Below are 22,094 nucleotides of genomic sequence, written 5' to 3'. Positions count from 1 at the left end.
AAGCAATAATGATGATATTTCCTAAAAAAAACTTTGGGCGACTCCGTTTGATATCTACGAGGTCAATGCCAATTCACAGAACAAATGAAATATTCATCCCAATCCCCATAAATATGTTTCATGCTTGGCAGGGAATCTTGTACACCATGTAGGCATTTGTATTTTTTCGTGTGACATTGACCTTAACTACCAATTGATTAATAAAAAGTTAGTTTTAAAACTTTTTTTTTTTTTATTTAACGTCAACGATCTACACAACTCTTATACTATCAAGAACGAGCTGAAGAGGCAACCTCCAACCGTCAAATGTTCTGAAGCTTCAAATCCTTTTCCTCTATGCCGTGCGGTCAATTGTAAACTAAGCCAAAACGTGTAGCCCAACAAATCTAGACTTCTTTCATACTATGTTTTCAGAACCGGACCGGATAGCGACTCGGCCAAGGTCAGGGGTCAGGGGTCAATGGGTTCGACCGGGGGTCGATAGGGGTCGAACCGGATGACGTCATAAATAAAAATTATTTAAAAATTAAAATATTATATATATCATATCTAATAATATATTGATATTAATAAAGGTATATTCATACATATTTGATGTTTCAAATATATTTAACAAGAAAATACAAAGAAATTAGAACAATCAAGTAGCAATTTATATTATTTAATAAATATTAACAAGTTTAGAATTAAAATTATGAATTTAATTGAAAAATAACATCAAATTGTAGGACAATATTTATAAAGTATCAAATATTTGAGGTATACGAATAAGTTTTAACAATTTAGGGGGCCAAAACATAATATTATAAAGTTTGAATTTTTTTTTTAAAAAATTACTGTTGAACCGGAAAAACCGGGTTTTTCCCGGTCAAACCCGGTCAAACCCGGATTTTGACCGGCTTTGACCGAGTTTTAAAATTTCCGGTTTTCTAAGTTGACTCGGACCGGCTACCTGGCCGGTTCCCGGTTCGACCGGTTCGACCGGCCGGTCCGGTCCGAGTTTGAAAACAGAGCTTTCATATGACTCCAAAGTCAGCTAGTTTACTTGAAATAGTACAATCAAAGTTTTAATGAATCTCCCACCAAATTAACCATTCCTGTGGTCCACTTCTGAACTTTCCTGGAATTAGTACTTCCAAAATCATTTTCTTTCTAGAATTTAATGGCATCACACAACTGTTTATCTAATTTCATTGCTTTTAATGCTTTGTATGATTCAGAACTCAGAGGATGAAGGCCATGGAAGATACCCCTTGCCAATAACGAGTCTGCAAAATACATATAATATAACTAGTCCCCTTAATTACAACTATGCGGAGGAAAAGTAATAAACTTGAAAAAAAGAGAAAGAAAACATATCAGTTTCCTGCTATATTCTGTTGAATGAGTCTCCAATCCTATTTATACCCTGCAGGCGAAGAAAGAGACTTCTGTCAGTATCTAACCCATACTTTTTTTCGTATCTACCATTTTCAGTGAATACAGAATTTCTCTAATATTTCTCATATTGCTCATTTTCATGGGCTTCTTTAACATATACACGCACAGATCATTTTCAGTGAATACAGAATTTCTCTAATATTTCTCATATTGCTCATTTTCATGGGCTTCTTTAACATATACACGCACAGATAATTTTCTAATCCACTGAAATACAATATTGCAATAAAGTTCAATTCCAAATTTTTTTAGCATGGCAGTGTAAACATTTTTTTTATACGATCGGGTGTAAATGCATGTCACATATTTAGGAAAAATTTTATAGTGACAAAGAGGTTAATTATGCATTTGCGTCTGCTAGCTGAAAAAAATTTTTTTTTTTCACGAACAGTGTAAGATACATTAATCCTTCGTATTGTCCTATTTCATTTGCCATATTAACTAAGAATGGCAGATGCATGTGCAAGCGTGCATAGGATGGATAGCTAACCCCAATGTCTTGCAATTATCTAAATTTCCCATACAAAGAATAGAATCTTCAATTATGCCCTCACTAAATTCAACTTTCCAATAGTATATATTCTCATTTCTTGAACTCCTAAAAGGATAAAAATCTTGACTTGGCCATGGAAAACCAAACGACCATTATCTGAAGTTTGCATTCGGCACATAAAAAAAAATAGAAAACACAAATGAAAATGAAACATTTCAATCATTATTGTGCAGCTGGATACTCACTGTTGAAATTCTATGTTGATGAAAGCAGCTCCCGGATTGGCAATAGTACCAAAAGCTGTGTTGGAAAGAACGATGGTGGTGCCCCCTTTTGCAGGCCTAGAAGCTGAAGTTTGTGCTCTATCAACAATCCTGACCTGAATAGTTTTGTCGGGAACACAAGTCTTGGGCGCTACCGCACTAATGCACCTCACCAAGTACTGCCTCCCGCAGGCCGCACCGTTGTCCCAAACCCCTTCCCCTGCTGCTGCAAACAAATTGCTTGATGGGAATTGAGAGTTATCACTCCCAAAACAAGCTGTGGCTGTAGACAAAATTCACAACCCAAAAAAAATGTTACCATCTTCTAATATTGTCAATGTTGTTAATCCCAATGAATTGTTAGGAGTAGAAAAATTGTGGAATTGATTAGGATTACTAGCTAGCACTTACGGGTGTATGGAGGGTTGTATTGGCTTGCAGTGCCAACATCAGCTGAAGAAGGATGGAAGAGGTGGGCAGATGAAAGAAGGTAGAGGAATAGGAGGAGAAGTTGAGATTTTGACATCCTAGTTAATCTGCAAAAGTAAGTGGTTGGTCAAAATGTACAATAATCATAGGTAGTATCATTGAACTGTGAAGTTACATGCAAGGTGAGTTAAAGGGTTTATATAATATAGACGTGCAGGCTCAACAAAGAGATTTGAGGGAAGGGAAGCAACTTGTTGGTGAGTTGATAGGGACTCAATGACGGAAGACCACCAAAAGACCGTGTACACTTGGAAGATTATTAGTAAAAGAATATCTACGTCATGTCAATTTTAAAAAAAAATGGAAGAAAAATCTAGATTTGCTTGATTATATTATCCATGTTTTTAGATGACGTAGAATCTAATTTTCAACCGATAAAATGTCACTGTATTTGTCATTAACAACTAAATTACACGATGCACTGATTAGAATAAGAGATGCATATACTAATAAAAAAAAATCTATGTACTTAAGATAACATGTAAAAGAACTAATTTCTCTATATGTTTATGAAAATGAATGTCTACCGAACTTAATTGAACTAACTGTAATTTCAAAGAAACCTCGTGTGAATCAAAAATTATCTCATACTATTGTCCTTACAGTGTAAAGTCCCTTAATCCATTTAGATCACCAAACCTCATGTATTCCTTCTAATGGAGCCCATCAACAGTTCAAGAAAGAGGTTGTGATCCTCAGGCAAATCAATCTTCGGAGTTTACATGGCGAACAAGTTAGAACTGACCAAATTTCTTGTTATCATCAATTGTGGGGTATCATATCACGTCATCAATTAATGCTAATTTCTTATATTTCTTCGTTAGACGGTTCTTATAGTTTCTGGATTGTGTTGAATAATCTCAACTTTCAAGATTCATCAGTTGCTTCCGTGAGATTTTGTTAAATCATCCTTACGTGGTATCAAACCGTAATCTTGTCTAGAAGATTATAGGAAGTAATATTATTTGCAGTGTCATTTTCTTGGAAAACAAAATTATGCTACGGGAAGTCAAGAACCAATTAAACAGAAGTGGACAAATTTTCATGGAGCTTAGCAAAATCTTTTGTCATGTTTGTTTGTAGTACTATAAGTTAAACAAACTTGGTTTAAACTAATCCAACTTTCTTGTTTAGATGCAAGCAAGCAGATTACCTATAATGATAATTGTCATGTTTATATCAGATTGGAATGGAAAGAATTAAAAAAAAAAATGGAAATGGGGAAGGGTTGGATTGATCGAAAAAGTTAGATAAAAGGATTTCTTGATTAGATCTCTAAATTTGACTAAGTATTGTGGTTATGGGAAAGATTTGTCCTTACTACTGTTGTTTCCCTTGAGCCATGGGCAACAATTAAAAAAAATATTGACCTCCCTTTAGTTTATAAACCTCGTTTATATCCAATGAAATCCTTAAAAAAAAAAAAGGTTTAACCTTCAAGAAAAGGTTTTGCAAAATTTGAATTGAGTAAATCTTATATACACTGTCAGTGTATACATTGTTACCGTTTGATTCATGACATATGTGCAAAAATTGAATTTCAAATTCAAATTTTACATAATTGTCATTCATCCAACGCTGATAGTGTATACACTGTCAGTGTAGAAAAAATTAATTCATTTGAAATTAGCTTAACAAAAACTTAAGAACAGATATAGCCAGCATTACAAAATATAAAATTGGTAAAAGGAGGAGGACATATTATATTGTTTTCACCATATTTCATTATTTTAAGTTCTATTCAAAATGACTGACAAAAGCTTGATAGAGAAAGGCAAATGTAATTTCAATACTTTAAATCAATTCCCAAAAGCACAAGAAACTCTAAAGAGATCAATGCAAATTCCACCAATTAGGATCAATTCCTCTTATTATTATTCTTTTTTTTATCTTCTTTGATCGGCCAAAACAACTGCTCAAGATAGGCTGTCTAAGTGGAGGGAGACCGGAGACACTTAAAGGAATATAATAATTATATTACCTAAGTTTTTTTTTTTTTTTGTTAGGTCATCTTGACTAACTTAGATTACAATATATTTATATTCCACAATATCAGCATTTTATATATGCCATAAATTGAACATTTTACTTAATTCTAAGCATGCTTAGATTATGTATTTTCTGATCCATCATCATCATTATTTAATTTATATATAGATTTTGACCGATAAAATCTGATAATAAAAAAAAAGTTTCAAAGGAATCGAGTCAATGTAAACCCTTTTTCTAAGACAAAAGGAAAAGGCGAAAAAATTGAACAAAAAATTTAAAAAATTTTTTTTTTATATGAGTCCTGGACAAAAACAGGTGGGCCGAAGCCAGCCATCTCGACTTCATCGAAGTATAAGGCTTGGTCAATGAAAAGGCCGCCGACTTTTAATTTGACACGGTTTCAGCTAGCTGGCTGGCTGGCTGGCTGGAAATTTACATTTTATAAGCTTTTAATTGAAGGTCCTTTTTTTCAAAGAAAAGAAAAAAGAAAAAAATAAGGATAGGGCATAAAAAACAACAAATTCCAAAGATCAAATCGTTTGCTTTTTGTTTTCTATAATTACAATTCAGGAGACAATGAATTTTTTATAGGTAGAATTTGGAGGAAAAGAATTTGAACTCCATCCTAAGATGTAGTAAAAAATTGAGGAGGAAAATATGAGCTAAAATTATGAGGAAAGAAATACATGTATTTTGTACGTATGTGCATAAAATACCTCAAGGTAGAAGTTTTATATAGCCATCTACTCCTTTTCTTTTCTTAGTATAAAAAAATTGTATACTTCCCTAAATAAGTATATACTACTCCTCTCATAGTTGATTACTTTTGGATTTTTTTTTTTAACCAATACCTAAAAGGCACTAGTCTCTTTATGATACTTAAATAAAACATTGCTCTAATTAGAGTAGATTACATGAATGGAAGTAAAATAAACAAAAAAAAAAATACACTTTATTGTACATGGATAGTAACATAGAATTCACTATTTAATTGTACTACCCTAACATTTATTATCTCCTTAGACACTTTTCTCAATTTCACAAAACCTTATCTCCATTTTTTTTAAACCATGGGTTTGGCTAACGCCCGTTGCCCAATGGTCACTCGTTAAATGAGACTTTAGGTATTAATTTTTTTACAAAAGTACATAAGGTTAATTTTAGGAAAAAAAAAAAAAAAAAAAGGCATACTGCAAGAAGTGCAATTATTATGAATTTAAGTTAGTATAATAAGATGTGCCCATAAAAAAAAAATCCTTTTATCACCTAAAATGAACTACCCAGTACCCAGAATCTCATGTCTAATTCTGAGTTAAAAATCTAAATACTCCTGTCTAAATAATTCAATCGTAGTAAAGCCTAATTGTAAACTGCATCCAAGCACAATAGCACATGCTAAAGTATCCATATATACATTTTCGGAGTGATAAACGGCAAACCAAAGAACTCGGCGATGAACCAACGTGCAAATGCAAGCCGCCAAATTCAAAGAGAATCTCATGCACATTACTCTATTCATACATACATAAGTACAACTACAAACCACTACTGCCGATCAATAGCTGTACGGAAAAAGAAAACAGGCTAATGGGAATAGAGATGCAAACGAGTGGAGTTGAGTTGAATTTTGAACTAATCGAATCGAGTTTCAACTTTATTTTATGAAACTCGAACTTTGAAACTCGACTCGATTAGCTCGAGTTCGAGTTTCATAAAACTAAATTGAAACTCGACTCGATTAGTTCGAGTTAACTCGCGAACTAACAAATTAAATATCTTTGAATTCGAGTTTAAATTTGAGTTCGATTTGATCAATTCAAACTCGATGTTGATCGAATTTAAGTCAAGTTCGGACTTTAATTGTTCCCGAGCGATTCGACTCATTTACAACTCTAAATGGGAGTGCAAGAAAGCCCACAAGTTACAGTTGTTTTTATATCATTTTCGATATGAATGCCGCTGTTTTGTTCAAGTCTAATCTATTCTAGAATCTATAATTAATAGAATGTTCGATTCCCATCTCACCAAACCAAGAAGCAACTAGGCAATAAAACATTGAAACCTCGAGCCTTGGAAAGTCGTATGCTTTGGGGCAGTGGCATTAAACTAGATCATGGAAAATGGTGCCCACTTTCCTGTTTTTCTATCCTACTGAAAACGGTGCCCCTCTTCATGCCACAATTACAGCCTGAGGACTCAAATTAACTTCTGGAAATGACAGTTGGAATTGGCTCCCCAACTGTTTCTTTAGCTATTTATGTATGCCTGGTCTTGTGTACATACTAGATTTAAATGCAAGGGTCTATCAATCAATCGGATACCAATTAGGCAGTCGGCACTCGTTAAAATATATTTTAAATGTCATATTTTTATAAATATAAAATTAATTAACAATATAAATGAATACAAGAAATGATAAGTAATATTAAATAGGAAAAGTATATAAATGTAAGGGACTGTAATAATTATTAGTATGCATATATAATTCATTAGAAAAACCCTAAATTGTAAATACTTTTCTGCAAGGTACAAATAATAATGTAAGTAGCACAATTGCTTAAAAAACCTCCTCTACAAAATCAGATTTACCAAAAAAAATTTCATGTTTTACAATGTATATATGTTGTGCAACTTAATTTATTTGTTCCAACATCATGAAAACTTGGGTTGAGATCTTCTGCCAACAGTTCTTTAGGGTTGAGTTTCAATGTCCATCAACAAGCTAATTGCTTTTGATAATTAACTAAAATATGACTACTCAGTCATGCATATTTTTAACTTGCTGACTTTATATTTTGCTACATTTTGGTTGGAAAAACATGTCCAATTTGATGTGTTTCTAGAATAAGAGAAAAAGAACTTGAAATTTTCCACCAAAAATCAAACCAAAGAAGGAGATAGTTGCTGCTTTCATTTGCTTTATTAGGTGCATGGAGGACTACGCCTCATTTTACCATTGAATTAGTAGGCTACGTGATGGACATTCTCCATAAATATAAATATATATATATATATATACCTTGACTTTTCAAATGGGATAAGAAAAAAAAAATTTTAAAAAGGACCAAGATCAGGCCAAGGATTTTGCCATTTACTTTGGGTTGGACCGAACTTTGGTTTATGGGCCTCCAAATTGAACATATGGATCTGAGTCGTTTGATGCACCCCGTAAATCCAGTATTGTTTCTTATATCTATTGGGCCTATGATACGGTTATTATAATAGCAGTTGATTAATATTATATATGAACGAAGATCTACTCTGGTTGTTGAAAGTTTATATATGTTTTTGTTTATTTTCTAGTTTCTGTCATTTCAACCTTTCTTTATGTGGCTAAATTTAAAATTTAAACCACATTTAAAAGAAAGTAGTATATATTTTAAGCAAAAAATATTTTGGGTAGATGACCATATTTCAAACTTATTGCACCGACTCTAGGCTTTGATAACCAAAGAAGGGCTATTCACCAGAAAATTCAATGCTATTGACTACGATTGAGCATTTATGCAATTGGTTTCACATAGAGTTAATGAAAAAAAATGCAAATCGAAAGCATTTTCTGGTGAATAAATTCAAAAAAACTAACAAAAACAGTATTTTGACAAAAATAAAAATAAAAATAAAAACACAACAAGGGCAATCTCAAAGAGTCACAATTGCAAAAACTAACAAAAAAAAAGTAAAGAAAAGAAAAACAAGCATTACATAATAATAATAATAATATCGAACGTAGTTCAAAGAACAAGCATTTTGGACTCGAAAATGATAAAAACACACCCATGAATATATCTCATTTGATCAAAACATAACGGAACGTTTAGAGCCTATCTTATACTGAAAATAAAAAATAAAAGACATGAGAGAATAGGCGCGTACCTCGAGAAATTTTTATTTTGGAGGTTACCTAATTGCTTGCAAATGGCTCAATCTTATGTTATTTCAACTTTCAAATGGAACAATTAACATTATTACCACGTTTTAACGTTGCTTGGAAATGCCAAAAAGTATACTTGTGGTTGAAATTGAAGGAAAATATTACGGGAGGATTAGACACTATCAAGCCGAAAAGGAAGGAGAAGAAAAGAAAATAACTATGGTTCCATTTTGTTCGGGGTAAATGTGGAAGGAAGAGACGAAACGGATAAGTATTGAGCACAATATCATAAATTGCAAAACCTCCTATGGAATTTATAACAATTGCAGTAAGCTACCATCACGTTTCATATTTTTCACTTGGCTCCCCTTGCGGAAAGGAGAGACTTATGTAATTTCTTAAATCCGTTAATCTTTCATATAAATATATATATGTGTGTGTGTGTGTGCCAGGAAAAACTAACCCATTTCTTATATGTCATGTAAAATATCCTTTTTTTTTTTTTGCTTAAAAATTGGGCGACTTCATTCCCCGATTAGAAGATTTGTGGCTTAATAAGATTAAAGGCAAAGCTTTCAATTGATATATTATGTATCTAACTCTTATCCAAATCTCCCAAAACCAAAATGTAGGAAAGGTTAAATATGGAATAAATAATTAATGGCAATTAAGAAGAAGAAGAAGAAGATTAAAAAAACCCTACTATTGTCCCACAATGGCATTTCTATGCAATAATTCTATCTTTCTAGGAATCTATTAGTTGAATATTAAATTTTTTAAAAAATCTATGATATGGTTTATATTCAATCAATTTTATGGCATTCTAATGGCTTGGTAGATTTTCCCTATGAAAAAGTATGATAAAACCCATGGCATTCATCTTCCAAATTCTTGAAGATGGGAGCCTTAAAATTAGAGGAGAATCAAGAATAGAGTCCATTATTGGCCTAATTAGATATGTATCCATCATAGCATGTGTACAAGAATATCATAAAAAAAGAGAGGAGAAGGCATACCTAGAGAAACCTTTGTATTCTTGGAACTTAGAGAGGATTTAGACCTGCAAATGGTTTGAAATTACTTTCTTCATCCAACTCTTTCTTAGCAATAAGGAAAGAAAAGATGGCAAAGAAAAAAAAAAAAAGGGAAAAATTACTTTGTAATTGTCTCTCAAATCTTGATGCTACCCACTGATGACTTGAGTTACATATGATATAAGATTATATGCCTTCACCAACCCCTCTCTCTATATATATATATATATATGTGTGTAAAATCACAAAAATGGTAACTAATTAAGGCCTTGATATGTTTTTGTTATAGATTAATTGCATAGATTTCAAGCTAAAGTAACCGACAAGAATTGTGATGGGGTAGATGAACACGGCATTGAGTTTTGGAAGTAACCACTTTAAAGTTATTACTTGCTTTGAAGATATGTATTGTCACCTTGTTTCTCTTGGCGTAAGGCATTTGTCATGCAACAGAAAAGTAGAACATTTCCACCGTATTGAGGTGGAAAAGGGAAATGCAAAATTAATTATTTTACAACTTTTTTTTTGGCAATGAGAAACAAAAGATTTTTCACTTTCCTCATTGTATTTGGTTTTTGCCACTATGCATTGTGTGTGTGTGTGTCAGTGTGTGTGTTTTTTTCCTTATCTTTAATAATTGCATCCATCTTTCTTACAAAAAAAAAATGAAATTTAATTTGGTAACATTAGCAAAAGGTCTTAAAGCCTTAAGAAGTATCATTTTAAAGAAATAATCAAATGATTAAATCAATTTGAGTTTAATATACTGCATATATTGCAAATCATGTTGGATTAAATAATCAAATTACCTGGGAAGGAATGGGTTGGATAGTACGGGGGGAGAGAGTGTAAGCGAGAGGTCTCGAGTTCGAACCCTCCTACTTATACTTGAAAAAAATCAAATTTCCTTAATAGGTGTATATCAATCAACACAAGATTCAAACAATTAATTTTAGTAGTCGAAGTAAATAATTACCTCAACTAATGAGAAATTAGCCAACTTCTCCCATTTGGGCTTTTGGAAAAGGAACTCTTGTCAGCTAAGAAGTGCCCATTCCCACAATCTCTGTACGGTTGGGCTCCTTATTATGGGGCATTCAATTCACGGTGCAGTTCAGCTATCAATATTTGTTTAGTGTCGGCCCATATTCTTCTTCGCTACCGACAAATTTTCAAGAAATACGCTGGTCGTCTTATCCCTTTGTTTCTGATTGAGAGTCGAGAAATGCGTCCAGGAGGCTCTCTTCTGCGTGTAATTTTTAGCTGTTGAACTCTCAACTGAAGAATTTTTCAGGGACTTTTTTTTTTTTGGCAGCCTGGATATTTTAATGGTTTCATTTTCTTGCACTTGATCATTTTTGCTGAAGAAACTCTCTGGTTTCCATCATGGGCACTGCTAGTTTTGACCACCATTTTGGTATCAGTGCTCGTGTCAGTGAAATTTCAAGAAATTTGTCACCAAAATTGGATTTCTCAAGTGTAAAATTTCCCTCTCGTGTGGAGTACTGTGGATTATATTTGTCTCCAAGTTCAGCAGTCTGCTCTACTTCCAAGGTACAACTTACAGTTTCCCACTTCACTTTGTTCTTTTAAAAAAATAATCCTCCTAGCTACTTCTCTCATATTTAGTTCATCATTTAAGTTGCACTTTACCTTTTTGTAGTGCAGTCCTTTTGTGTGGTAAGAAACAAAATGAATGCACCATAATTCTGTGGATTGTTGAATTTCTAGCTGAATGCTTAATACTACTGTTACTTTGTTTTAAACTAGTGGGAGAGGTAGGGTGTGTAGATTAGAAACAAAGTTTTTCTTTTTTTCTGAATAAAAGGGTAGGATTTTTTTTTTTTTTTTTTTTTGGGGGCATCAAAGGTAGAAGGTATTAGAAGTTTGATTTGCCAAAAAAATATTGGAAGTTGTTCTAGTTTGTTTGTGGTGGTTATATGTATAAATCTTTACATGTGTTGTAAAACTGGAATAACAAAAATTTTAACACCAAATAGTGACAAAAATTTTAACACCAAAGGCAATGCTCGTGCTTTATATACAGAAAGATTTATGCCTTATTTCAATATTTTATGCTGAAATGTATCAAAATTATTTGTGCTTCAAGCTCCATGGAGTGCTATCTGCGGAAGAAGCATATTGAAGATATATTTGTTCAGTGTAATATTTTTTTGTTGGTTATTTATTTGTTTCCTACCTGCACAGCTGCACTACCCCCTTTTTGCTTGGATGTGTTCTGCACGGGAGAGCCTGCATTGAGGGGATATATGAAACAATGCGAACCAAAATCTTGCAGCAATGAAATCCCAAGAATTAGAATCTGCCTATTCCTTTTAGAAACTATAGTGGAAAATTAGACGAAAGTCATGTATTAATCAATTGTAGCAACAAAGAAAAGCTCTTGAATATTTAGGAAGTTACTAGTGCTCATCAAATAAGGAAATATGTTGAATAAACTCGGGTTACACGCTTTCTGGTGGTATGTTGAAGTCTCATAGGTTGAAAGCTTTGAGCAACTATATGATTTTCGTTGTATAGCGAATTGAGGAACAAAACATGTAGAAAAATCTGAAAGCCTAGGAACTTGCTATTGCATCCATTTATTCTTGCTGAAAGTAAAAAGACTCAGTTATATTAGTTGGACCTTTTGTGAAGAATATCAACTATAGTCTTTTTATGGTACATAAAGCATAAAAAGTTGGTTATAGTCGATACTCGGGCATTGATCTGTATGTGAATTTCTTTTCACGAGAAACAGTCAAAAGCTGGATAAAAGAGCAGGATTGTATTAGGTACCCTTGCTTCCAATTGTCTTATCTTGGCAAGAACATGAACCCTTTTGATATGCTGAACATAGAAGTAAACTATTGTATATGCATGGCATAAGAAGACAGTGGATTTAGGTGAGTCAAATTGTGTGCTGTTAGGCTTTGTTGAGTTCTAATGTCTCTCTTGGTGGGAACTTAGTTGTGTTTTTCTTTGATTATTGCCCACGTTGGGGTGAGGCCCAATTTTGGCTTGGATCATCCTTTTGGACCGTACATCATTGTTGATGTTTCTTGCTGCAGGAATGGCGTGGTCAACCAAATGCTGTTGATGAGAGTGGGGAGGTGGGAACACCTATACTGGATACAATTGAGAGTCCTAAACACTTAAAGAATTTGTCGTCAAAGGTATTCTTCTGCAATGCTGATTCTCAAGCTATCTTGATATTCTGAAAACTTGGCTTAGTAGCAATATTCTATGCAGGAACTGAAACAATTAGCTGTTGAAATGCGATCAGAATTATCTACTGTTATGTCAAAAAGTAAAAAGGCCTTTAAAGCCAGTCTGGCAGTTGTGGAGCTGACAGTGGCTATTCACTATGTTTTCCGCTCACCGGTGGACAAAATATTGTGGGATGTGGAGGAACATGTAAGCTACATTCTGAAACTGCAGATCATTGGACAAAAAGTTCAATGGTTCTCTTTGTTTTAGCATTTCCCTTATTTGATGCTTTTTAGGGTCGCAATGGTTTTCAACGGTTGTTGAATTGTGGGTCCAAGTTTGTTAGCTATGAGAAAAAAGAAGAGTGATAGTTTTCATCTTTATGTCCATATGAATCTCTAAGGCACTATGGTAGGAGAGGCAGAAAGAAACTTGTGAAGCCTATATATCTTTCTCTGCTAAAGTTTTAAGAAAATCTCTTGTTGAGTGATCAATTTTTGCTTTTTTAATTTGAAACAGACATATCCTCATAAGCTTATTACTGGTAGGAGGTCCCTTGTCAAAATGCATAGACAAACAACTGATCTATCAGACTCCACACGTCGTTCTGTGAGCATATATGACCCAATTGGGGCAGGACATGGATGCAACAGTATATCTGCTGGCCTTGGTAGTGTTTTTCTTCATCTTTTCCAATGTATTTAGCAAAGAACGACCTTTGCTATCTATAATTTGGGGCTGTATTTCAAGTTTTGCTTGCTGATACCTAACTGAACTGCTTGTGGAATAGAATTGTTTCAGAAGTGGCCATAATAGCTTTATGACAATTTGCTATTAGTCTGTAGGATTTAGTAGTAAGCTATGCTATGTTTTGATGCAGGAATGGCAGTAGCTCGGGACATCAAAGGGCAGCGTGACCGTGTGGTTGCAGTCATAAGCAATGAAACCACTATGGCTGGCCAGGTTTACGAGGCAATGGGTAATGCAGGTTATTTGGATTCCAATATGATTGTGATCTTAAATGATAGCCGTAACTCCTTGCATCCAAAGCTTGAGGAGGCCCCTGAAACACCAATTAATCCTTTATCAACTACTCTAAGCAAGATTCAGTCAAGTATATTCTTCAGGAGGTTTAGAGAACTTGCAAAGGTAATTTGTCTGTGTACCACTTCAACCTCTTGGTTGAAGCTGCGTTCTACTCTTGGCAAATTTTCTACTTACATTCTCCACCAGTATCATATTCTTGGCAACTTGTCAATTTGAAGAGTGACTCATTTTGACAGTTACAAATACATGATACAAAAATTCATCATTCAACAAAATGCAAAACCAGTGTACTTTAGCAGCACAGTAAGCCTAATCCTTGCATGGTTATTTTTACTGGAAAAATCCTCTACCTTATACGTTGTAAGTGAATCTGCTTAGGAATCATTTACTCCTGGGAAGACCCAGTTATGAGATCCATATAAGCCATATGGCTGAGATTGTCCTTAATTATCAGTTTTTGCTTTAGTCGTATTCTCTTCACACAACAAGATAGGATTTAACAGGTGTGTTCCCAGTCCTGAGAATTCCAAGTATCATTAAATCACAGATAAGCACAGAATATACACCTTTCTAACTGCTTTTTGGAGATGTCTACCTGTTAGTGTTTTTTATTCTCAATTTACTGTGACTTAGGTATTATGTGTTCCAAGATGTCAGCCGACAAAATTAAAAACAAGTTATGGATATTTTCTTTATACTTGAATAACTGAATGTGAGCATGCTGACCTGTATCAGTTTGCATCTTGTTTAGATACTATTCTTTCACTGTCTAAGTAGTTAATGCTTGTTTCAGGTTTTAACTAAGCGAATTGGCAGGGGTATGCATGAGTGGGCAGCCAAGGTTGATGAGTATGCCCGTGGTTTGTTGGGTCCTCCAGGATCAACTCTCTTTGAAGAGCTTGGGCTGTACTACATTGGCCCAGTAGATGGACACAACATTGAGGACCTTATATGTGTCTTAAAAGAAGTGTCATCCTTGGACTCAAGTGGTCCTGTTTTGGTTCATGTCATAACTAGGGAGGATCAGGTTGTAGAGGTAGAACGGGACCAAACGCCAGAAGTATCGAATCCCCTCCAAGAAGGTATATCTCTTCTTGTTCTTATTTCCCTCATTGCCTTTTATGGCGCTTATTCTAAATTCACTATGCATGCTCCTTTTTTGGGTTTTTTTCTTTTCCTTTTTCTTTATTTTTTCTTTCTTGAAATTCCGATTTTGAACTATATTTGCAGATACAAAGGAAAGCTTAATTTTATGGTTTAAAGGTTTCATTTTTTAGTAAATTAATTTAATTGTATCCGTCAATCCTCTCAAATTTCCCAGGTCCCAAGTTAAAACTCAAAAGTATCCAGAGTCTACCACAAAGGATTGGCGCATCCAATGTCAACTGCCAAATAGTGTAGTTATCTTACGGCAGGAAGATGTGTGTATCTTCTTCTTTATGTTCTACTCGTTAGCAAGTGTATTTACTGTAGTATCGAAGGAGTAATGCACCTGTTAGGTATTCGTTTATCCCCAAATAATGTTTTAACCAATAGAGTACGGGTAAAGTGGTTTTAGGCTTTAGAGTTTACATTCATGTGACTTATTGTCTGTGACTCCAAGGGAAAACTAGATCATGTGGTAAAAAAATTGATAATAGCTGGGGGATGACGGAAACGATGGACCTTTTTATGTTACGAGGCCTGAATGTTACCCAAAGGTTTTAAGTGATTCTTGTGGGGTAGGAAGTTGCTTCAAGGTCAAATTTGCATCATGTTCACTGTTATCTCTAGGCTTTGCATTAAATCTTTTGCAGCTAGCCATATATGTGAACACAAAGGAGAAGTGCATGAGTAAACTTTGAATTTGCCAGCTCATTCTCCAGCTAAAATAGGCTATATGTTTTCTCAGTCACATGCTAATATGACGTTGTTTGATTGAGTCATTGCATACTTGAAAAGGTTCATAGTTTCTTTGTCAAAGGACTTCCTCGGCAATTTTTTATACTGTTTTAAAGAAAACAATAAATTTTTCATAGTTGAGACAGAATGATAAGTAAATTTTCCTGTGGTCCTTTGTCAGCTGGTGGTTTTGGCGGCTTTCAAGTCAATGAAGACTGTGCTTCTTCCTTAATTGGAATCTTATCTCCTTTCATCTGATTATACTTGTGTTGCTCCATCAAAATACAGCCTGCTTAAGTAGTACAATTAAAGGCGCACGCTTGGCTAGAGGGCCTCAATACTTCTTCATTCAAGGGAATAATATCCTCATTAATTACCACTGGATGAGAGCTGCATCTAATTCACATATGCACTTATCAACACTGCCTTGACTTACTGTTGTAGACTCTAAAGGTGGTATAACAACCCTAGAATTAAGGTTTGTAGAATATTTTGTCAGTAATCATGTCCTGTAATATTTGCCCAAGGAATTCCCTTCCTCTCTCTCCCGTTTTAGTTGTGTTGTTGATGTTGTTGTCGTTGATAAAATGGCATCAGCCCCCCCCCCCCCTTTGGGGTTGGTTTGATATTTTGTGAACAATTAAGAGTACTGTATTTCTCCAACATGGACTGTGAGTGTGTGCAGTTCAAGTGAAATTGATGTCCTTGTTATGTCTCCCACTGGTTTTATGCAATATGCAGCATCGAAGTTGTAATCTATAGAGCAGCAGAATGGGCACGTATATGTAGATTGTGACCTCTGAATTAATTTATGAAATCCAGACAAAAGTATGGAAAGAATGTATGGCAAGTTAAGCGTGTTTTAGGTGGCTGCTGTGAGGCCTGATAGTCAGAAAGTATTGCATAGGACTGTCTGATAATTTTATCAATATGAAAATGTCAAACAAATTGAAATACGGCTGTTCCGTGATGCTTGCTAACATAGAACATAAAGTGAAGTTTATGATTTTCATGTTAACTCCATTTTAAGTTGGTCAATTCTTGTTGATCTGACTCATTTCCAGGTATCGTTGACCGTCGAACACTTACTGATTTTTTTGTGGAGGCTTTGGTTTCGGAGGCAGAGCGAGACGATACTGTAGTTGCAGTTCATGCAGGAATGGGCATGGAGGCATCACTTGAGTTATTTAAGAACAGCTTTCCTGATAGGTTTTTTGATGTGGGAATGGCTGAGCAACACGCTGTGACATTCTCAGCCGGTCTTTCATGTGGGGGCTTGAAGCCATTCTGTATTATACCTTCAACCTTTCTTCAGAGAGCTTATGACCAGGTTCTTCCTCTAATCTGTCCATGGCCCATTTTACCGCTTTGTTTTATCTTTGTATGTCTGTGAACTATGATGGTTATTATTATATGTTTAAAGATTTTTTAGCACTCAAAGATTTGTATTGTCCATGAGGCATGTCATATTGGCAGTTGCACTCATATTTAATGAACATTAAATTGTAATTCTATGCAACTCAGAAAGGACAGAAGATTTCAATTCAAATTAATCTCACTAATTGGGTTCTGAAGTGTTAAAAGCATGACTCAATCTGCCATCTCCATGCATGTTCCCTCGACTCTATCAGTAATCAAGTTTGTGACGCTGAAACAAACCTAAATGGTTGGTTGCTCTATGATTCAAACTTGTGCCAAGAATTAGATGAAAATATTTATTTTAGGAAAAAAAAAGAGAAAAACACCATGAGCTTTGTTTACTTGATTGAACAGCCCAAAATTCAGTTCGAATCCTTTTCCCTGCTTTTTTGCTCAAAGTTCACGGGTCGGATAAGCAGTTGGTGACAGATGGCACAGGGTAAACCATTGCCTGTCGGTTCCTTTGACTGAACTCAATTTGATGATTTTACTTCGTAACTTATAGCAGATTTGAAGCCAATTCTGAAGTGTACTTTGTTTGTTTGTCCCTTGAGCAAATGGAGTTGATGATTGATCAAAACTTTTTATTTGATGGTGATCCAAATTTGTTACCAATTTGGCAAGAATATGGACTGAGATAGCAAAATGAGTTTAGTATTTGCACTTTAGTCAATCACAGGGACCATGAGTTTACATCAGAGATTGGGAAACTCAGATAAATCTCAATGGCAATGTTTTGTAGATGGAAGTTGTCTTCTATCTTTTTCGGACATTTTAGCTTCAGGGTCACCTAAGGCAACCAGTCCCAAACTGGAGGAGAAGTGAAAGGAGCAATTACTTCTTGATTAGATCTCTCTTTTTAGAAAGATAACCATCGTAAACTCTCTTTGTGAATATTTTCATGACCATGCTGTTTTAGACAGACTGATAGTTGAGCAACCTACTGATTTAACAGTGTGTGAGGCTAATTACCATAGAAAACGTACTACCAGAAGGCAAGTTCATCAAATAACTTAGTTTAAAATTTATGCAATTGGAATTGTGATTCACAACGGGGATCTTTTGATCTGATATTGTACATTAGCAATAGAAGTCTGAAATTAAGAGGTGCACGAAGTTGAAAGAAGAATAATTCACTTTATGCAAAATAGACCTAAAACCTCACTGTCTCCTTTCTGGATTAATTTAAGTTTTCTTCTCACAGAAGCAGGATTGGATCGATGCTAGGTGTACGAAAGATCTGTTAAAGTCTTGTAAAGCTTTTATCCTTATAAGACTGACACTTGTGTTGGAAAGTATTTCGACCATCAGTCCATGAAATGTTAATTTGTGTCTTTTTAGGTGTAGGCAAAGATAAAGCTGACATTCATTTCCATAAAAAAATTTGTGGTATATATGTGGTGGCAATATGGAATGAATCAGATAAGTTAGTCTTTTGATTTTTCAACATATTCTGAAATTGAAATTAAAATGAAAAATAGAAAAAATGCTGTTTCACTAAAACATGAAAATTCAGTTCCATGCACAATTCTTTGCTATTTCATGATGGTTGATTCTCTCTGTGTGGCAACTTAGGTTGTTCATGATGTAGACCGGCAGAAGATTCCAGTACGTTTTGTAATTTCAAGCGCAGGATTAGTTGGATCAAATGGTCCTACACATTGTGGCGCGTTTGATATTACATTCATGTCATGTTTGCCAAACATGGTTGTGATGGCGCCATCCGATGAGGTCGAGCTTGTTCACATGGTGGCCACTGCAGCCCAAATTGATGATAGACCTGTTTGCTTTCGCTATCCTAGAGGTGCCGTTTCTAGGATAAGTAATGCTTTACGCTATGGAGTCCCCATTGAGGTACTCTCCAAGCAGTTTATATGGTGTTGGTATTTAGTATCTTCTGCATTATACTTCAGTTTATGAGACTTCATGCTAATCCATGTAAGCTTAGGAAGTGCAAGCAAAGTGCGTTACATGATCAGATGAAGGCATCTTGAACTGGAGGCTTCCAAGTTTCAAAACCTTATACTGAACTATTCTAACATGCTTTCCACTTATTTTCTATTTGACAAATCATCAAGTTTCCAAAATTGAATCGATTTCCTTTGCAGTACAAAGATGGCAATAAAATGAACATTACCTTGTAAAAGGTGAATACGGTGCTCTACTTGCATAGGACACTTCTGTTTCTGGATGATGCAACAACAGAGGAAGCTTCATGGAAAATTGACAAACTATTAAGTTTTTAAGTGATTATCAATCAAAACATTCAGTATTTATATATATATATATATATTTTGTTTGAAATTGGTAATTTGTTTCAATTGTGTAATGACTAGCATAGGTTTTGGGAGTGTTTGGATATGTTTAGATGATGTTTTAGGAATTTGTAGATAGCATTAGTTGTATTTTGTATCAAACAAGGCAACAATATATTGGATTAGGCATTCTGATGCAAAAGAAATAACTCTCTTGAACTTTCCCAATTTCCTTACTATTTCATCTTGATTTAAGTGTTTAATCTGCCTTTGCCACCTTTTTTTTGGGCCTTGTAATCTCTCATCTACTTCGGTTGACCTTTGGTTTCTTTACTTGGCCTTCCATGGGCAATCAGCTTGGCAAAGGAAGAGTACTAGTAGAGGGAAAAGATATTGCTCTACTTGGGTACGGCTCTATGGTACAAAATTGTCTTAGGGCTCAATCACTTCTCTCAAAGCTTGGTGTTGAAGTGACTGTTGCTGATGCAAGGTTCTGCAAGCCACTTGACATTAAGCTTGTCAGGGAGTTATGTAAGAACCATAGTTTCCTGATTACCATTGAGGAAGGTTCAATTGGAGGATTTGGATCACATGTTGCACAGTTTCTTTCACTTGATGGACAGCTTGATGCAGGGATCAAGGTAACACTTTTCCAGAATTGATTTCTTGCAAGAATTAAATTTGAATTTAGGTTCTCAAGGTTTACACATAGGTTTAAAGATATTTGAAAGCTGGATATGGACTCTCCTCTTTCAGAGTTGAGATACTTATGTGTACTCCCTTGAACCTGCATTAGTGAGCTTCTGATCTTGCTGTTGCCTTTTTCCATTTTTATGCTCATTGGCATTGACCATTTTCACCTGCCTTGCTTAAGGCTACTTGCTTATTAACATATATCTGATGCTTGGTTAATATTTATTCAAAATGGGAAGAAAGAAGAAAGGCTATGATGTATTACGTTGAGCTGTACTTACAACATGAACTAATTTGAACAGCTGAAGCTTTTCTGAGGTTGGGCAACGCATCTCATTAACACCACAGTAAAGAACAAAAATGAAAGAGGACATATTACCATTCCTTGTTTTGGTCACAAAACTTTTCGTTCAGCCAAAATGACCGTTCAACCAAACATCCATTTTGGGACTGTTTTTATTAAGATGAGTGACAAAAAAATGTACGCTTTTATTAGTTAAACTGTTGAAAAAATTGTACTGCTTTATTAGTTGAGTTACGATTTTGGCTAAATAAAAAGTTTAATGACCAAAACATGAAATTCAAAATAGTTTGATGACTCTTTGTGCCATTTGCTCAAAACTAAATGACATTGTGTAATGCTTCTTAAAATTGTGACAATTTCTTTTGGAAGGCAACACATATACATCTCCTTCATAAAAGCAAAGTGAGCTTCATCTTTCCCTTTTTCCTTTCATATTGTTTCTTTAGTCGCATGCATGCCTGAGAGAGAGAGAGAGAGAGATAGAGAGAGAGGAGCTGCATGTCGAAAGAACTGCAGAGACTCTACTTGGGGAGGAGGTTTTTGCTTTTGTCTGCATTTTTTGATGCATATTAGACAAATGGCGATGGAATGATCATGAAGGAGGCATTTCAAAATTGAATCCCCTATGCTACCAAAGGTCCTGAAATTCATCAACCATATGCCGAGAACCATTATTCTCTTTTGTACCTCAGTCAGTTGCAAGACAACATGCATCTAGAAAGGCATTGACCTGTCAAATATGGAAATCGTTGTATACATTTTTCTTGATTTTTCATATAATGACTTTCCTGAGCTTGCATCATACATTCATTGACCAATTTTTATTTCTTCTGTGCCTTGCCTAAATTGATTTTCCAGTGGCGACCAATTACCCTGCCAGATGCCTATATTGAGCGTGCATCACCTCAGGTACAACTCGCTCAAGCAGGGTTGTCTGGGAACCACATTGCTGCAACGGCATTGAGTCTGCTCGGCCGCACCCTTGATGCTCTTCTGCTAATGTGCTAAAATGGGTTTCCTTTGTTGTTGATATGCTCAATTGGTTAATGGTGATTCATGTAGGAAGAGTATAATGTATGTGTACATGGAACTATGGAAGAAGGGGAGTTTAATGCAGAAGCAGGTTAAACAGGGAAGCAATGCACCAGCCTACCACCTAAATTGCATTTGTTTGCTTGTATGCATTTTTGTCATCCTCCCGCCCTCCCCCTTAGCAAGCTATCATTCATTCTCTCAAATGCATATGCATCTTGGAGACCGACAAGACAATGCATTATTTTTTGCCTAATCTTTTTGTAAAATGCATAGGGCGAGACTGAGCATTTTAGAAAGCAAAACTCATTGACAAATGGTGAGATATATTATTTTCCTCCAAGGAGGTTGCAAATAGGCGTGCAGTCGAATCAAGCTACTCACGAACATCTCAATCAATGGCTCAATTTGGATTCGGTGTTGATCGAGTTCCAACTGAGCTCAAGTTACTCGAGTTGAGCGCGAGTAAGAAAAAATAAAGTACGAGTACTCGTCAAACCTGATCGAGTACGTGTCCTATGCTCGTAGATGTGCATCTACAAACTGCAAAATGACATTTGCAGGTGAGAGTTATGGAATTTATCAAAAATCAATTCTTTATGAAAACATTTTTCATGGGCCGAATAGTCATTTCATGGACCAAAAATTTAAAACAGAAAAGGAAAATT

General features: G+C 35.0%; 2 protein-coding genes across 4 annotated transcripts; one reads left to right on the top strand and one right to left on the bottom strand.

Annotated features, from left to right (window-relative positions):
• Positions 1–1,231: 1,231 nt before the first annotated feature.
• LOC113703339 (EG45-like domain containing protein) lies at positions 1,232–9,951 on the bottom strand. Of its 2 annotated transcripts, XM_027224661.2 has the most exons (5): positions 9,708–9,951; positions 9,568–9,611; positions 2,608–2,732; positions 2,179–2,479; positions 1,232–1,408 (listed from the first exon to the last, which is right to left on the bottom strand). In XM_027224661.2, the coding sequence occupies exons 3-5, from the start codon at positions 2,720–2,722 to the stop codon at positions 1,402–1,404; spliced, it is 423 nt and encodes a 140-aa protein (XP_027080462.1). In that variant the 5' UTR covers positions 2,723–2,732; positions 9,568–9,611; positions 9,708–9,951; the 3' UTR covers positions 1,232–1,401. The 2 variants fall into 2 exon arrangements, with proteins under 2 accessions (XP_027080462.1, XP_027080463.1); XM_027224662.2 differs by lacking the exons at positions 9,568–9,611; positions 9,708–9,951 and having other exon boundaries at positions 2,608–2,866.
• An 843-nt stretch (positions 9,952–10,794) lies between these two features.
• LOC113704113 (probable 1-deoxy-D-xylulose-5-phosphate synthase, chloroplastic) lies at positions 10,795–21,781 on the top strand. 2 transcript variants are annotated; one of them, XM_072061495.1, is made up of 10 exons: positions 10,795–11,139; positions 12,657–12,761; positions 12,838–13,002; positions 13,315–13,465; positions 13,676–13,944; positions 14,636–14,924; positions 16,788–17,053; positions 18,718–18,996; positions 19,754–20,038; positions 21,253–21,781. In XM_072061495.1, exons 1-10 carry the CDS (start codon positions 10,972–10,974, stop codon positions 21,400–21,402), a joined length of 2,127 nt encoding a protein of 708 aa, XP_071917596.1. In that variant the 5' UTR covers positions 10,795–10,971; the 3' UTR covers positions 21,403–21,781. The 2 variants fall into 2 exon arrangements, with proteins under 2 accessions (XP_071917596.1, XP_071917597.1); XM_072061496.1 differs by lacking the exons at positions 19,754–20,038; positions 21,253–21,781 and adding an exon at positions 19,251–19,365 and having other exon boundaries at positions 10,828–11,139.
• Positions 21,782–22,094: the final 313 nt, after the last annotated feature.

The sequence above is a fragment of the Coffea arabica genome, chromosome 8e (assembly GCF_036785885.1).
Source record: "Coffea arabica cultivar ET-39 chromosome 8e, Coffea Arabica ET-39 HiFi, whole genome shotgun sequence".
In the NCBI taxonomy this organism is placed as follows: Eukaryota; Viridiplantae; Streptophyta; class Magnoliopsida; order Gentianales; family Rubiaceae; genus Coffea; species Coffea arabica.
The sequence above is the reverse complement of the archived record's forward strand: the minus strand, read 5'-3'. Positions and strand labels throughout refer to the sequence as shown.

Excerpts from the sequence above, each read along its gene's own strand:
- LOC113703339 (XM_027224661.2), bottom strand. The coding sequence starts at position 2,722 with ATGTCAAAATCTCAACTTCTCCTCCTATTCCTCTACCTTCTTTCATCT. Across the intron at positions 2,480-2,607 it reads ATACAACCCTCCATACACCC|CCACAGCTTGTTTTGGGAGT; the intron begins GTAAGTGCTAGC and ends TTTTGTCTACAG.
- LOC113704113 (XM_072061495.1), top strand. The coding sequence starts at position 10,972 with ATGGGCACTGCTAGTTTTGACCACCATTTTGGTATCAGTGCTCGTGTC. Across the intron at positions 11,140-12,656 it reads CAGTCTGCTCTACTTCCAAG|GAATGGCGTGGTCAACCAAA; the intron begins GTACAACTTACA and ends TTCTTGCTGCAG. Across the intron at positions 14,925-16,787 it reads ATCGAATCCCCTCCAAGAAG|GTATCGTTGACCGTCGAACA; the intron begins GTATATCTCTTC and ends ACTCATTTCCAG.